This window comes from Asterias rubens, chromosome 18 (genome assembly GCF_902459465.1).
Source record: "Asterias rubens chromosome 18, eAstRub1.3, whole genome shotgun sequence".
Lineage (NCBI taxonomy): Eukaryota > Metazoa > Echinodermata > Asteroidea > Forcipulatida > Asteriidae > Asterias > Asterias rubens.
This window is the reverse complement of record NC_047079.1, coordinates 10,751,492-10,768,344: the sequence shown is the minus strand read 5'-3', so window position 1 is coordinate 10,768,344 and position 16,853 is coordinate 10,751,492. Positions and strand designations below refer to the sequence as shown.

The following is a 16,853-nucleotide window of genomic DNA, read 5'->3' as shown; positions in this document are numbered from 1 at the left end:
ATGGCCGGTCCCACTCCTCATTCCGATGAGGTATTGTACCTTCATAAAGGTATTCCTTTTGACGAAAGATTCGTCCCGATGAATAGCTGGAATGCCATCGAGAGGTTCCAAGCTCGTCCAAATGACATCATCATCAATACATTTCCAAGAAGCGGTAAATATAAAGTCATTATAAAGATGGGTCGCAATCATACACGTCATCGACCGCCATCTTGTATGCATTTTTACACGTGAAAGGTGGACGAGAGTTACGCGCAGCGCGTACACGCGTGCACTTTTTCTCGGACATGAAAGATGGCGGTCGATGACGCGTATTGCAATCCATCTAAAATTTCTAGGTTTCAGAAATACTGAATTTGCTTTCGTTTTAATGTTTTCTAGTGTGGTTTTTATGCGTTTGGGTGCAATCTCATTTTTATATTATATAGGGCCTAATTTTATTTGTATCGTTTGGCAGAGGTCAGGTTTGACACATCTCTAGAGGACAGTGTTTAGACTTCTGTATAACCTTAACAGCCCCTGTGGCACCATACAACCTGTGCGTACCAAAATTATACTATCGGATCTATTTTAGATCCTGAAGAAATACAGAACAGCTTTTGGACCAGAAAAGTACTCCGAAATTGCCCAAGTCATCGAAATAGAAAGGAAGTACAATAACCAATACCACATTATTAAGTTGAAATAAATGAAGACATACTACTTACGAAATCGGCAATGAAAACTAACTGGAGTTGACTACGGAAAATACGGCGAAATTTACCAAACGGAACGAGAAGCAGAAATGACCTATAGAAATACAGGCACCCAGGTACCTGCGTCTTGCCACACCCTAAAACAACATTCCTAAGATGCCAGCAGGCGATTGGCAGTGGTCACTGAACTGTGACATCTGCACAAAAGGGATAAACCGATAAACGTATGAGAGACGTTCACAAAATTTGCAACAGTGGGTGCGTTCGTTTAGCTTCCCTGGGTCGACCCCGGTGTGTGGCGTTTTATTTCCCAGGACAAACGTGGATAATTATCTGTACACGTTCGTCCTGGAAAAAAAACACACACCGGGGTCGACCCAGGGAAGCTAAATGAACGCACCCAGTATGTACTCACATCACCGGTGGGAGATGACAGCCCCTGTCCAACTAGTAATCATTGTGTATGTCCAATGATTTGTGAAATAAATAATTAAATAAATTGCAATTAAAGGGAAGGTACACGTTTGCCAACATAAGCATAACATAATAAGCCTGTGAACATTTGAGTGGTCATCAAAGTTGCGAGAAAATGATGAAAGAAAAAACAGCCTTTTTGGACGAATTTGTGTGCTTTTAGATATAGCAATAAAAGACTTCTGGCTATAGAAGTCTTTTATTATTTTAGTGAGCAATTACCTCTTTCTCAAAATCTGTGATACTTCAAAGGGAGCTGTTTCTCACAATGTTTTATACTATCAACAGCTCTCCAATGCTCGTTACCAAGTCAGTTTTTAAGTTAATATTTGTTTTTAGTAATTACCAAAGTGTATAACTTTCCTTTAAAAATCGACACCGCGGATAAAGTTGTCACATATTTTGACACGGAAGAGAGAATCTAAATTAATACCTTATATAGCGGTGTAAAATAATCCAAAATGTGACTGTTGTTGCAGAAATTATAGTTTTATTTTACACTCGAAGGCACTGGACATCTTTGGTATTGTCAAAGATTAGTCTTCTCACTTGGTGTATCGCAACATTATGTATACAATGACAAACCTTTGAAAACTTGAACTCAATTTGTCGTCGAAGTTTCGAGATAATAATGGAAGAAAAAAAAACCATTGTCGCACCAGTTGTGTGCTTTCAGATGCTTGAATTAGATCAGCTAAAAGGTCTTAAATCGAATTCAACTATTTTAGTGAGTAGGATTTGAAACTTTGCATGGTGGAAATACGATATAGAAAGGTTTGCGGTAACACCATGAAATGACTATCTCTAATGAGTTGGGGTGGTTCTGAAAAGAACCGTTGGTTTCAACTCGACGTTTCGATCAGTATGCTCTGATCGTCTTCTGGAGAGAAAAAGAAAAAAGAAAAAAAAGACGATCAGAGCATACTGATCGAAACGTCGAGTTGAAACCAACGGTTCTTTTCAGAACCACCCCAACTCATTAGAGATAGTCATTACATGGTGTTACCGTAAACCTTTCTATATTTTAGTGAGGAGAAATGACCTTTCCCCACTATAACTTCAGAGAATTGTGTATTCCCAGGTTTCACAGGTAAACTTGGAATTATGTATTTACGTAGGAACCCACTGGCTACGGCGAATCGTAGAGATCATTATGGACTATCCCGCGACTCCCGTAGTCGACATGGTTATTATGGAGATCACAATGCCCGGCAGTGCCAAGCCAGTCTACAAAGAGCTTCAACAACTGAGGACAGACAGACCACGGGTTATCGTTACCCATCTACCACTCACGCTCTTCCCAAAATCCCTCTTAGAGACGGATGGTGTTAAGGTACTACACACAATGGATGCGTTCGTTTAGCTTCCCTGGGTCGACCCTGGTGTGTGGCAATTTTTTTTCCCAGGACGAACGTGGGTAATTATCTGCACACGTTCGTCCTGGAAAAACAAATCGCCGCACACCGGGGTCGACCCGGGGAAGCTAAACGAACGCACCCTATTCGACGTTGGAGTAACTATAACATATTATTATATAAATATGAATAGTCAACTTGCGGGTACAACCATGTGTAAAATCTCCTTTGAATGAGAGTTGGCTCTAAAACGAGCCGGTTTGGTCTCGACGTTTCGAACAGTATACTCTGCTCGTCTGCAAGAGAATGCTGGACTACTGGTGGTGGTTAAAGGAACACGTTGCCTTGGATCGGTCGAGTTGGTCTTTGAAAAGCGTTTGTAACCGTTTGTTATAAAATTCATATGGTTAGAAAGATGTTTTAAAAGTAGAATACAATGATCCACACATATTTGCCTCGAAATTGCGTGGTTATCCTTTTACTGTGCTAACACGGTCGGCCATTTGGTGGGAGTCAGAAATTTGACTCCCATAAATGGCCGACCGTGTTAGTCGACGAGGTAAAAGGAAAACCGTGCAATTTAGAGGCATGTTTGTATGCGTTTAGATGGTTGATTTCGAGACCTCAAATTCTAAATCTGAGGTCTCGAAATCAAACTCGTGGAAAATAACATCTTTCTCGAAAACTATACGTCACTTCAGAGGGAGCCGTTTCTCACAATTGTTATACTATCAACCTCTCCCCATTTACTCTTCACTGTATGGTTTTATGTTAATAATTATTTTGAGTATAATTACCAATAGTGTCCATTGCCTTTAATTTGTGCGACATAGGTGTTTATCCTATACATACTCGCAACTTCGACGACCAAGTATATCCGAACTTTGAAAGGTTTGTTATTTTATGCAAATGTTTAGATACACCAAGTGAGAAGGAAGACTGTTCTTTGACAATTACCAAAGTTGTCCAGTGTCTTCAAGTCTTAAATTATTCCATTTTCTCTCTAGATAATCTACTGTATGCGGAACTTTTTGGACGTAGTCGCATCTTCGTTCGAGTATGGAAAGAAAAGCTTAATTATGACGGACGTGCTAGACTACTCCAAGTTCGTCAAGTTTTATGCTGACGGCAAATGTGAGTTCAACAACTGTTTTCTTCCTCCATGCTCTAACCCAAACAAAACTCACCAAAATACGCCAGGTTCAGACTAATTCTGGCGTGTTGTGCAATATTCTTGATCAGTCTAGTACGTCGGTTTTCTCGGTCAGTTTCGGTAAAAGTACAGCACATTTAATTTCCATGCGTTCGAATTAAAGCGAATTTGCCAACGATAATATTTTCCTGTGTTTCAAATTCAGAGTTCGTGCATTATATTTCGTTTTGTGTCATTCGAATTTCTATATAGCAATGTGTTCAATTTTAGCTTAAAATTTAATTTATCCAAACTGGTTGGACTATAGAAAAGCCCCTGTGAATTTGAATGATGTTTATTTTTGTTAAATAGCATGACGCAACATTTACTAGTGACCAGGCTCAAAACGAAATTGTTAAGCAGCATTCAATTTCGCGCGAAATAGAATGGTTTAGTGGTTTAATTAGCTTCTCATTTGCCGAAATTTACCGAGAAAACCTATAACATTTTTTAGATAAATAATTGTTTTGGTTTTATAGGTATGTTTGGGGATTGGGCTGAACATATCAAGTTGATGTGGGCTCGAAGAGAAGAAAAAAACACTCTTGTGATCAAATACGAGGAACTGAAGACGGTGAGTGACTTGGCAGTTAGGTTTACGTGTATTAACGCCGCGTCGCCTAAAATGCACACTTTCACTGCATAACGCGCAGCATAGAGTTAATATAAAAACGCACTGTGAAATTGCCCACCAGTATGGCGCATTCAAGATTGTTCTGCTGATGACGTCAGGTGAAATGGGTCAATTGAAAGCTTACGTCACTGCACGTTTATCCAATGAAATTATTGGGTGCGTTCGTTTAGCTTCCCTGAGTCGACCCCGGTGTGTGGTGTTTTTTTTCCCAGGACGAACGTGGGTAATTATCTGCACACGTTCGTCCTGGAAAGAAAAGGTCGACCCAGAGGGAAGCTAAACGAAGGCACCCATTGGGTGCGTTCGTTAAGCTTCCCTGAGTGTACCCCGCGGTGCTCACTCGGGTGAGCCCCTGACAAGAGCTAATCGAACGATCACACTCGCCCTCTCGTGGTGACGGCATGCACCTCAGGTCACCCCAAGTGACCCACCCCACAGGCAGGACACTGGAGGCTGACCTTGGTGAGCCCCTGGAAAGACGTCAAAGCTATTTGAACGTACCGGGGCAGACCGGGGTCGACCCAGGGAAGCTAAACGAACGCGCCCAGGCTGTGATTCTCAGAGGTCACTGATAGACCATAGATCGTTTTACAAATGCCCTTTGCGCAAGCGCTAACTGTTGTATAAGGTGCATGCTGGTCAAACTATGGGCGCTATAGCTAGACCAGCATTAGCCTTTAGTCAAGGCGCACGCGTCACCCCAATATGTCAAGCTTGCGCTGTTTTTTTCCCGTGCGTGATATCTTGGGGTGCCACCGCCGCGTGCGCCTTGGTTAAAGGCTAGACAAGCATGCACTTCAACGCCTACAGTGCACGACCGAGTATTCGCGATAAGGCCTATGTAATAGAGGTAGTGACATTAATACTCAAAGATATTCAAACAACAAAACCGACGCTTGCACATTCCCCTCAATACTTTATTGTCATACAAGTTTTCTGTTGACTTCCATTTTTCACACCTCTTTGTGTAGGATTTCGAACAAACAACTAGAGCTATTGGGGACTTTTTAGGGCGCCCTCTGTCATCAGACAAACTTCGGCAGTTGGATGAAGGTTCCTCTCTCGAACGGATGAGAGCGGACCAGGAAGATGGTGGTGAATGGGTTAAATACACCAAGCCTGTACAAAAAGGTTTGTTTTAACACAAATATCACAGTATTTATTAATAATATTTCTCTGGAGTATACTATTAAGGGTTTGAGGTCACCGTGGTCCATCAGTGGTAGTTTTTAGATCCATCGATTTCACAAAACTCGTCCTAACTTAAGACTAATCTTAGGACTTAGGACGAGTCCCAACCATGCACTGTAGCATGCAGACCTTAAGATTAATCCTAAGTGAGGGCAAGATAACACGAGTCCTAACTCTTTGTGAAATCGACGGCAGGTCTTGCAATCGAGGTTGTGGATTCGAATCCCGGTTGGTCGGTCTGGTCAGTCAGTCGGGTCTGTCAGTCGGGTTGGTCAGTCGGGTTGGTCAGTCGGGTTCCAGTCGGGTTCCAGTCGGTCGGGTTGGTCAGTAGGGTTCCAGTCGGTCGGGTTGGTCGGTCGGGTTGGTCAGTCGGGTTGGTCAGTAGGGTCAGTTAGCTTGGTCAGTCACGTTGGTCAGCCGGGTTGGTCAGTCGGGTTGGTCAGTAGGGTCAGTTAGCTTGGTCAGTCACGTTGGTCAGTCGGTCGGGTTGGTCGGTCGGGTTGGTCAGTCGGGTTGGTCAGTAGGGTCAGTTAGCTTGGTCAGTCACGTTGGTCAGCCGGGTTGGTCAGTCGGGTTGGTCAGTAGGGTCAGTTAGCTTGGTCAGTCACGTTGGTCAGCCGGTCGGGTCTGTCAGTAGGGTTGGTCAGTCGGGTTGGTCAGCCGGTCGGGTTGATTAGTTAGCTTGGTCAGTCGGGTTTGTCGGTAGGGTTGGTAAGTTTGGCTGGTCAGTTTGGCTGGTCACGGGTTGATCAGTCGGGTTGGTCAGTAGGGTAAGACTAGCTCGGTCAGTCGGGTTGGTCGGTTGGGTTGGTGAGTTGGGCTGGTCAATCGGGTTGGTCAGTTGGGTTGGTCAGCAGGGTCAGTTTACTTGGTCAGTCGGGTTGGTCAGTCTGATCGATTGGGTCGATCAGGTCAAACTGTCTTTTAGGTCAGTCAGGTCAGGTAGGTCAGGGTCAAAGGTTAAACATAAGGTATACGTTCTATTTAATAATGCGGTGTCCTTGTGATTTGTTTTTAGGTGAGGTAAGTTTTGGAAGAGGGCTGTATTCCGATAAAGATTTCGCTTTATTGAAGAAATATGTGGATGAGTCTCTAGCTGGAACTGGAATTCACTTTCCAACGGGTGACGATATTAATTAAAGGCATTATTGATGAATAATTGAAATGCAGTGGACACACTAGATAATTACTCAAAATAATCTGTTATATAAAAACTTACTTGGAAATCAGGCAGTATAAAACGTTGTGAGAAACGGCTCCCTGTGAAATACTTTTTGAGAAAGCAGTAATTTTCCACGAATTTGATTTCGAGACATCAGAATTAGATTTTGAGGTCCCGAAATCAAGCATCTGAAAGCACCCAACTTTGTGTAACAAGGGTGTTTTTTTTCTTCCATTATTATCTCGCAATTTCGACGACCAATATTAAGTTCAAGTTTTCACAGGTTTCTTATTTTGAGCATATGTTGGGAAGCACAAAATGGAAAGCCTTGTCTTTGACAATAACAGTAGGACTGTCCAGCGTCTTAAAGAGAAAAGTCACACCTCATGGCTTAATAGTTTGAAGAAAAAAATATATCCCTAGTGGTTATTTTTTTAAATTTTTTTAATTTTTTTTTTTTTTCACCTTACGAATTTGATGAAATATTTTTCTAAGGATGGTTGTAATTACTGAAAACCGTTGGCTGGGAATTATTTAACCCTCTTCTTAAAATCTATGATAAACTTTGTGATTTAAAAAAAAAAAACACCATATAGCTGACAATTATACTCACTGACTGTGTTCATGTTTTGTGCAAACTTGTGCTTAATAATTCGGTGAGAAAAACCAGCTGAATCCGGGAGTTGTTTAAAGGCAGTGGACACTATTGGTAATTGTCAAAGACTAGCCTTCACAGTAGGTGCATCGCAACATATGCATAAAATAACAAACCTGTGAAAATTTGAGCTCAATCGGTCTTCGAACTTGCGAGATAATAATGAAAGAAAAAACGCCCCTGTCACACGAAGTGGTGTGCGTTTTAGATGGTTGATTCCGAGACCTCAAGTTCTAAATCTGAGGTCTCAAAATCAAATTCGTGGAAAATTACTTCTTTCTCGAAAACTATGGCACTTCAGAGGGAGCCGTTTCTCACAATGTTTTATACCATCAACCTCTCCCCATTACTCGTCATTAAGAAAGGTTTTATGCTAAAAATTATTTTGAGTGATTACCAATAGTGTCCACTGCCTTTAAAATGATTTTGTGTGTGTTTTATAACAGTTTTCTAGAATATATAAGACTTTAGATTGTAACCACTGACTCTCCATGGAAGTACCATGGAGCAATAGACTCCATGGGAGTACCCATCAGTTATTATTGATTACGTTGTTATTTTAATTCATCGAATTCCTTCCTGACAAGTACCCAACTCTCGGAGTAACTCCAATTTATAAAGAATACTTGCAGTTCGCTGAGGCGTGTAAAGGCCGAGTTATAGTCGGTCGCGCGATGGTCGGGCGTCGGAAATATTAACGTGCGATCATAAAAAGACACAGTTTTTAGACATCAGTCTTAGGATTGCGCGCAAGATTCCCGTCGCGCGACCGACTATAAACCGGCCTTTAGGGTGTGGCGCGGAGCTTTCATACTTTGGCATACGGGCAGACTTGACTCAAATAATTCCTGCATATGAAGCGCGACAGCGGCAAGACATGTTAACTTCGTCTGTCGTTCTTTCTGTTATTTTGGTTAGCAATTTTCAGTTGACCTACGTTATAATGTTCTGTTAATGAAATTAATGACACATGGCTCCATACACAGCCCGACGAAACCCGCTAGCATCACTGCATTGAAGTTCCAGTAAGTTGCAAATTATTATTATTATTTTATGGTAATCGTTGAGCGTGCAGACTTTCATTGCTTATCATTTGATAATTGTACATGTTGCACGGGCTCTCATATTTTGCTCCACTAATTATACAAATCAGACCTTTTCTGAAGACAGCCATTTTGGATTTGCCGGTAGGCCTACCGTTCTTTTTTAGTGATGTGTTAAAATGAACTCGTGTGTAAAATTGACTCTATTTCTAAGGTTCGAGTGATATTTTTGCTGAACAAGATTTGGAGTTAATGTCCACCACAGAAATGCAGCATTAATTACTAATGATAACGTTACTTAAATTTCCAGCTGGTGTATCCATTTTGATGTCTCCTAAATTGTAACCCTCTAGCAATAGATAGAACCCGTCCTTAGGTACGAGTAATATTCGTTGTGTTTTCTGTAAATTGTTTTTAATATAGAAATGTCTTTATTATATGCACCGTCACAGATATAATATGTTGATTTGTTGTTATTCGACGCCGGTTTTCGTCTCTCTAACTGCAAGTTTCTGAAAGTGAAATATTCATTTAATCGAAATGCAATTTTGGGGGAAGTAGTACAGAGAGAGAGTTGTAAAACACAATCATTTGTAACAATGTAATTATTCCCGTAATCATGTTATCCAATCCCTTCAGTGCGAATGGAGCAACACCATGCCCTTTAATTACGTTAGCCTTATTTTAAGCAGTGGCCACTATTAGTAATTACTCAAAATAGTTATTGTCATAAAACCTTACTTGGTAACGAGTAATGGTGAGAGCGGTTGATAGTATACAAATATTGACTGCTTCGAGTGCTATGGTTAAAACTATGACTCCCGAGGTGATCCCCGGAGCGTTCTATTATCCCGAGGCGAAGCCGAGGGAAAATAGAACGCTACGATCACCGAGGGAGTCATAGTTTTTAACCATTGCACGAGTAAAAGCAGTCAATATTTGTTTTATAACACCCCAAACATTTCTTAATACTGTACTATTATTATGAAGTTACAGACCTGAATGCTACAATCCACGGACGACGCGAATACAGATTGCAAACACTTTTACTGTGCTGCATGTAGTGTCGTGCAATCCGAAATGGTTACAGACTATTAATTTATCTTCCTCGTACACGCAACGGACGTCTGGGTACTGCACACCGTGTGCTAGTCTTCGGACTAGCGCACGGCAAACCGATGCACTATCACACGGCCGTCGTCTAGCAAAACTAAGACATGTCATGTGACGCACTCTAAACCAATAAGCAGGCAGAATACGTGTAAGGGATGTTATAATATAAAACATTGTGAGAAACGGCTTCATCTCAAGTAACGTTTTCGAGAAATAAGTTATTTTCCGCGAATGTGATTTCGATACGTCATAATTAGATTTTGAGGTCTCGAAATCAAGCATCTGAAAGCACACAACTTCGTGTATAACATTGGTGGTTTTTTTCTTTCATAGTTATCTCGCAACTTCGACGACCAAATGAGCTCAAATTTTCACAGGTTTGTTGTTTTATGCATATGTTGAGATACATCAAGCGGGAAGACTGGTCTTTGACAATAATTGTATTACCATGGTGTCCAGTGTCTTTATATGGCTTATAGACTTTATGCTAACAGCTTTTATGACTTATAGGCCTATAACTCTTGTAGCTAAAACCTTACTATTTTGTCTTGCTGTTTTAATACCTCATTGGTTCGTCCGTACAATTACTTATTGGGACCAATAATTTGCGATTGTTTGGATACTTTTGAGTTATTGTTTTTGTAACAAATTTTATTTTCATGACTAGAAAATATTTCAGGCCCATTTAATTATTCAGATGAATATTGACCAAGCTTTTCAGTTAGCAGTAACAATCCATAAAGTACTTTGATTTTTTTATATTGTGACATCTTTGCTTAGCAGCCTTTTGGTCTTTGACAGTTTAAAATTAGGCTGGATAACTCTGCACTGATCTCTGTTTAAAATAAAAATCATCCGACAAAACAGTTAATAAATAATAAGGCCGGATAGTATTTTGGACTCGGCTCTGAACTTTTGTGTATATATAAACCATCAAAGAAACCAAAATAGATTTGAGGTTTGATTTCTTTATATTGTGACATCTTTGCTTAGCAGCCTTTTGGTCTTTGACAATTTAAAATTAGGCTGGATAACTCTGCACTGATCCCTGTTTTAAAAAAAAATCATCCGACAAAACAGTTAATAAATAATAAGGCCGGATAGTATTTTGGACTCGGCTCTGAACTTTTGTGTATATATAAGCCATCAAAGAAAACAACATAGATTTGAGGTTATATTAGGCTTGCAGTGGTTTAAAGGGGCAGTCTCGTCGTGATAAAAGCAGGCCTGTTGCTGTACTTATATGACCACCTGTTGAAACTTTGCTTCTCTGTAACAAATCCAGCTGATTTCCTCTTTTTTCTTTACAAAACAGTGCCATAGAAGACTGAAAAACATTGTGTTCAAAAGTTCAGTGTGATCGGCCGTTTCCTCAGGATAGGCCATACTGATGTGTGTGTTGTGACCACAGAGTTATATATAACTCCATGGTTGTGACATCTCTGCTATTATTAAAGCATTTAAAATGGTGAAATCGGTCTTTGGTCTTTTACCTTTTATAATTAGGATGGATAGGAATGTTCAATTCTGCACTGACCTCTGTTTTGTAATAACCTGGCAAAACAGCCTGGTTCAGTAATACAATTGTCGTTTTTAAACTTTTTCAATAATTAGGCCGGATGGTATTTTGGACTCTCAATCTATAGATTTGTGGTATTTTTAATTTGTAAACGTTTTCTTAGCGTACAATGTGATATCAGATAATATTGTGCATTGTGTCAAGTATAAAGTACAGTTTTCCGCGGCGTGGTTAACTTTCCGTACCCGCTGACAAACAACATTAGATCTACATTCTGGATTTGCAGCATTTGGGAAAAGACCTACAAGTTTGAGATCCAAAATGGCCGGTCCCACTCCTCATTCCGATGAGGTAATTTACCTTCATAAAGGTATTCCTTTTGACGAAAGATTTGTCCCGATGAATAGCTGGAATGAAATCGAGAGGTTCCAGGCTCGTCCAAATGACATCATCATCAATACATATCCAAGAAGCGGTAAATATAAAGTCATTTCTAGATTTCAGAAATACACTGCATAAACTGGGGTGTTAAAATTGACACCAAGGATAAAATTGTCACATCAGTAACACGGTAGACTTGTGGACAAGTCGTTAAATCGATTCCACGCGGTGAGATAGTCGAGTTGTGTGAGGAGTAGAAATCGGGGAGCCAGCAGTTCCCACGAGAGCATTGATTTCGCTAGAGCACCGCCACAACTCGACTATCTCAACACGGAAGAGAGAATCAAAATTACTACCTTACGGTTTTAAAAGAACACCAATTTGATTGTTTTTTTGCAGAAATTTTAGTTTTATTTTACACTCTGTGTTAAAGGCACTGGACACCTTTGGTATTGTCAAAGACATAGTCTTCTCTCTTGGTGTATCTCAACATATATGCATACAAACAAACCTGTGAAAATTTGAACTCAATTTGTCGTCGAAGTTGCGGGATAAGTTATGGAAGAAAATTACACCCTTGTCGCAAATTGTTGTGTGCTTTCTGATGCTTGATTTCGAGACCAAAATCTAATTCTACGGTCTCGAAATTTCGAGACCAAAATCTAATTCTACGGTCTCGAAATCAAATTCAAATATTTTAGTGGAAAATTACTTCTTTCTCGAAAACTACATTACTTCAGAGGGAACCGTTTCTCACAATGTTGTATACTATCAACAGCTCTCCGTTGCTCGTATACCAAGTTAGTTTACATGCTAAGAATTATTTCGAGTTGTTACCAATAGTGTCTAGTGCCTTTAAAAAGATTGGTTTTGTGAAAGTTTTCACAGGTAAACTTGGAATTATGTATTTACGTAGGAACCCACTGGCTACTTCGAATCGTAGAGATCATTATGGACTATCCCTTGACTTCCATAGTCGACCTGGCTATAATGGAGATCACAATGCCCGGCAGTGCCAAGCCATTTTACAAAGAGCTTCAACAACTGAGGACAGACAGACCACGGGTTATCGTTACCCATCTACCACTCACGCTCTTCCCAAAATCCATCTTGGAGACGGAGGGTGTTAAGGTACACTCTTTGACGTTGGTTACAAAATACTTAAAATAATTGTTAGCCTAACAATAACAACAATTATTAAAGAGCAATAGAGAGCTGTTGGTATAAAACATTGTGAGAACGGCTCTTGAAGCAACGTAGCTTTTTGATGGAAAAAAATTCTTACTCAACATTTGAATTTATTGTGATACCTTAGTTAGTTTAAAGCATCTGAAAGCACACAATTTGTGCGACAACTGTGTTTATCTTCCAGATTCTCTCACAACTTCGACGACCAATTGAGTTCACAATTTCACAGTTTTTTAATGCAAATTTTGAGATACACCAAGTGAGAGGACTGTTCTTTGACAATTACCAAAGGTTTTCAGCGTCTTTAAGTTTCTTGTATTTATTCCACTTTCTCTCTAGATAATCTACTGTATGCGGAATGTCTTAGACGTCGTCGCATCTTCGTTCGAGTTTGGAAAGAAAGGTATAAATACGATCGACTTGCAAGATATCTCCAAGTTTGTCAAGTTTATGTCTGACGGCAAAGGTAAGCTCTACAACTGTTTCTTCGCTCTAACCCAAACAAAAGTCGTCCAAATACCCCAGGTTCAGACTAATATTTGGGTGGTGTGCAATACTCTTGATCAGTCTAGCTACGGACCTATGGGTTTTCTCGGTCAATTTTGGTAAAACTTATAAAATTACAGCCAATTTAATTTCCATGCGTTCGAATTAAAGCGATTTTGCCAAACCTTATTATCCTGTGTTTAAAATTCAGAACTCGTGCATTATATTTCCTTTTTTCGCTTTCGAATTCCTTCATCAATGTGTTCAACTAATATCAGAACATTTAAAACTGGTTGGACTATAGAAAAGCCCCTGTGAATTTGAATATTGTTTGGTTGAATGTTAAATTTGATGTTTATTTTGCTAAATCGAATGACACAACATTTACTAGTGACAGGCTCAAAACGAAATTGAATGAATTAAAGCAGCACTCAATTTTTGGCAAAATAGAGTGGTTAAGTGATTTAATTGGCTTCTCATTTGCCGAAATTTACCGAGAAAACCTATCATATTTTTGTATAGTTCGATAATTGTTCTGGTTTTGTCTTTTACAGGTATGTTTGGGGATTGGGCTGAGCACATCAAGTTGATGTGGGCTCGAAGAGAAGAGATAAACACTCTTGTGATCAAATACGAGGAACTGAAGACGGTGGGTATCCTCGCCCCCCCCCCCCTTCTGAAAAAACACCCCCAACCTTGTGACTGGTACTCTGTCTTTATCCGCAAATGATAAAGACTTGCTTTTCAGGACACGTGGTTTCATTGGATACAATGATTTAATTGGTTAAAATGTGCAGTGACGTAAGCGTTATATGTGTTTGGATCGGTCCGAGTTATTTGCCAGATGCACTTGTCATCGTTTGCATATCAAATCAATGTGGATATGCATTGGAATATGTATTGACGAAGATTGACCTAAGTAGAGGCCACTCTCTGACGTTCCCGCGCCTCGAAGTGTGACGTCAAATGTGCAGGCTCTTCCCGAACCTAGCCTGAACATCTGACGTCACATTTCTAGGCTCGTGAATAACGCCAATCAGGTCAATGATCCGTCTTCACCTTTCACCTACATTCTATTATGCAGGCGATCGAAAGCTCAGCTGCCAAACGTCACCGTTGACCAATCATAACAAATCTAGAATGCTCGCGTCACTGCACATTCGCCTCAATACATTATTGTCATAACAGTTTTATTGACTTCTTTTTTTCAAATGCGCCTTTTTGTCTAGGATTTCGAACAAACAACCAGAATTATTGGGGACTTTTTAGGGCGCCCTCTGTCGCCAGACAAACTTCGGCAGTTGGATGAAGGCTCCTCTCTCGAACGGATGAGAGCGGACCAGGAAGATGGTGTTGAATGGGTTAAATACACCAAGCCTATACAAAAAGGTTGGTTTTAACACAATATCACAATATTTACTCACAACATTTCTCTGGAGACAAGCACTGAGGGTTTGAGGTCACCGTGGTCCATCAGTGGTAGTTTTTAGATGCAGCTCCGTCGATTTCACAAAACTCTTCCTAACTTAAGACTAATCTTAGGACAACCCTGCACTGTAGCATGCAGACCTTAAGATTAATACTAAGGACGAGTTTAGTTCGTCGAGTTTTAACTCGACGAGTAACTCGTCCTAAGTTAAAAGTTAAGACGAGTTACTCGTCCTAACTCGAGATACGACGAGTCCTAACTCTTTGTGAAATCGACGGCAGGTCTTGCAATCAAGGTTGTGGGTTCGAGTCCCAGTTGGTCGGTCTGGTCGGTCAGTCGGGTTGGTCGGGTTTGGTCAGTCGGGTCTGTCATTCGGGTTCCAGTCGGGTTCCAGTCGGTCGGGTTGGTCAGTCGGGTTCCAGTCGGGTTCCAGTCAGTCGGGTTTGTCAGTTGGTCTTTTGGGTTGGTCAGTAGGGTCAGTTAGCTTGGTCAGTCAGGTTGGTCAGCCGGTCGGGTCTGTCAGTCGGGTTGGTCGGTTGGGTTGGTCAGTTTGGCTGGACACGGGTTGATCAGTCGAGTTGGTCAGTAGGGTCAGAATAGCTTGGTCAGTCGGGTTGGTGAGTTGGGCTGGTCAATCGGGTTGGTCAGTTGGGTTGGTCAGCAGGGTCAGTTTACTTGGTCAGTCGGGTTGGTCAGTCCGATCGATTGGGTCGATCAGGTCAAGTTGTCTTTTAGGTCAGTCAGGTCAGGTAGGTCAGGGTCAAAGGTTGAAAATAAGGTATACGTTCTATTTAATAATGCGGTGTCCTTGTGATTTGTTTTTAGGTGAGGTAAGTTTTGGAAGAGGGCTGTATTCCGATAAAGATTTCGCTTTATTGAAGAAATATGTGAATGAGTCTCTAACTGGAACTGGAATTCACTTTCCAACGGGTGACGATATTAATTAAAGGCATCATTGGTGCATGCTGCATCATTAAGTTGAGAGAAAAATCACACCTTGGCATAAATTTGATAACTAATCTCTGTTGACTTCTTTGTGACTTTTGGTGTGTGTTGTTTTCACCTTCCGAATTCGGTGAATTTTATTTGTTTAAGACTGTTGACTGGAAATTATTTAATCCCTTCCCAAAGACCTTTGATGAACTTTCAGAAATGTCTGTTTTTATTTAATACAAAATAACATTTATTTTGTAAACTTTTCTGTTAAAGGTATTAATAACTAAAATAAGATTGATAGTCACTGACTGTGTTCTAGCCTTGCTCGAGGCAGTCCAATTATTCACTCCGAATAAAATATAAAGACCGCCACTGTAAAAGCCCACCCCTATACACTGTGCGTATGTGTGATCCCGGTCACCGCACATCGCACGACACGACGCCCCCCACGATGCCCCGTATGCTATCCGCATGCATCGGCCGTTGTCGGTACGAGTGCGGATGACTTGTGTGCAGTAGTCGTACAGTGGCTAAGCACAGTGTCTGCGTCCTTTAGGAGTGAATGATGCGACTGCCTTGAGCAAGACTAACTGTACTGTGTTCATGTAATGTGCAAACTTGTAAACATTTTGGGCTTAATTCAGCGATAAAATAGTGAAATAATGTCTACACTTTCAGACAAGATCAGCTGCACCTCGGGGGGGGGGGTAGGATATTTTATGGTACGTTTCATAGCAGTTTTCTCCAACTTGTCTATACCTTCATTTCAGAGGGAAACATTAAATGTAGAAAAAAATGTTCTAGTAAGTATGAACTTCATGTTCAACAGGCCAGTGTCAGACTAAGATTTAACAAGTATGTTTTGTGTGTGTATTCTTGTCCATATTATCATATTATTTAATAAATTAATATTGAAATCACCCATTATGTAGCATTTTTCCATACTTTTTTTATGGTTTGTGAAGTTTAACAGCAGTGGTATATGTGTACAATTTCAGTTAGTATATTACCGTGAGAGGAGTTAATGATCTCAATAAAGCAACCCTTCCATTTCTGAGTTATTAATACACAGATCTTTACAAATTGTGTACACAATATAATTTCAGGTGCAATGGATTTACATCGTCCATACGACTAACACAATTATAAGAAGACAGAAAATAAAAATAAAGAATTTGTGAAGTCTCTTCCCACATGTCTTGGGTAAAAGTTAGTTGGTCTGCGTTTTTGATTGATTTATTGTTGAGTGTTGAGTTTATTTCTTGCGCATCTAGCCAGTGCATGTTACATCAGAGTGCAAAACGCACCACGCAGCCCCCTTCCCTCTCCTACTGTAGCCCACCCCCTTTTCCCGGTCCACCTTGATAGAGGGCGCTTCATGATAATGAGTCACGTGTGGT

The 16,853-nt window shown here is 40.5% G+C and overlaps 2 protein-coding genes across 8 annotated transcripts; both read left to right on the top strand.

Moving 5' to 3' along the window:
* LOC117302662 (sulfotransferase 1A1-like) lies at positions 1-6,777 on the top strand. Its single transcript, XM_033786645.1, has 6 exons — positions 1-154; positions 2,288-2,502; positions 3,532-3,658; positions 4,196-4,290; positions 5,322-5,481; positions 6,560-6,777. Exons 1-6 carry the CDS (start codon positions 1-3, stop codon positions 6,679-6,681), a joined length of 873 nt encoding a protein of 290 aa, XP_033642536.1. The 3' UTR covers positions 6,682-6,777.
* Positions 6,778-8,125: 1,348 nt separating this feature from the next.
* Positions 8,126-16,645, top strand: LOC117302746 (sulfotransferase family cytosolic 1B member 1-like). 7 transcript variants are annotated; one of them, XM_033786761.1, is made up of 8 exons: positions 8,126-8,383; positions 9,848-9,891; positions 11,320-11,508; positions 12,331-12,545; positions 12,942-13,068; positions 13,643-13,737; positions 14,318-14,477; positions 15,343-16,645. In XM_033786761.1, the coding sequence occupies exons 3-8, from the start codon at positions 11,355-11,357 to the stop codon at positions 15,462-15,464; spliced, it is 873 nt and encodes a 290-aa protein (XP_033642652.1). In that variant the 5' UTR covers positions 8,126-8,383; positions 9,848-9,891; positions 11,320-11,354; the 3' UTR covers positions 15,465-16,645. The 7 variants fall into 7 exon arrangements, with proteins under 7 accessions (XP_033642652.1, XP_033642654.1, XP_033642656.1 ...); XM_033786765.1 differs by having other exon boundaries at positions 8,127-8,383; positions 11,441-11,508; XM_033786763.1 differs by lacking the exon at positions 9,848-9,891.
* The last annotated feature ends 208 nt before the right edge of the window (positions 16,646-16,853 follow it).

Excerpts from the sequence above, each read along its gene's own strand:
- LOC117302746 (XM_033786763.1), top strand. The coding sequence starts at position 11,355 with ATGGCCGGTCCCACTCCTCATTCCGATGAGGTAATTTACCTTCATAAA. Across the intron at positions 13,738-14,317 it reads AATACGAGGAACTGAAGACG|GATTTCGAACAAACAACCAG; the intron begins GTGGGTATCCTC and ends CTTTTTGTCTAG. Across the intron at positions 14,478-15,342 it reads CACCAAGCCTATACAAAAAG|GTGAGGTAAGTTTTGGAAGA; the intron begins GTTGGTTTTAAC and ends ATTTGTTTTTAG.
- LOC117302662 (XM_033786645.1), top strand. The coding sequence starts at position 1 with ATGGCCGGTCCCACTCCTCATTCCGATGAGGTATTGTACCTTCATAAA. Across the intron at positions 3,659-4,195 it reads GTTTTATGCTGACGGCAAAT|GTATGTTTGGGGATTGGGCT; the intron begins GTGAGTTCAACA and ends TTGGTTTTATAG. Across the intron at positions 5,482-6,559 it reads CACCAAGCCTGTACAAAAAG|GTGAGGTAAGTTTTGGAAGA; the intron begins GTTTGTTTTAAC and ends ATTTGTTTTTAG.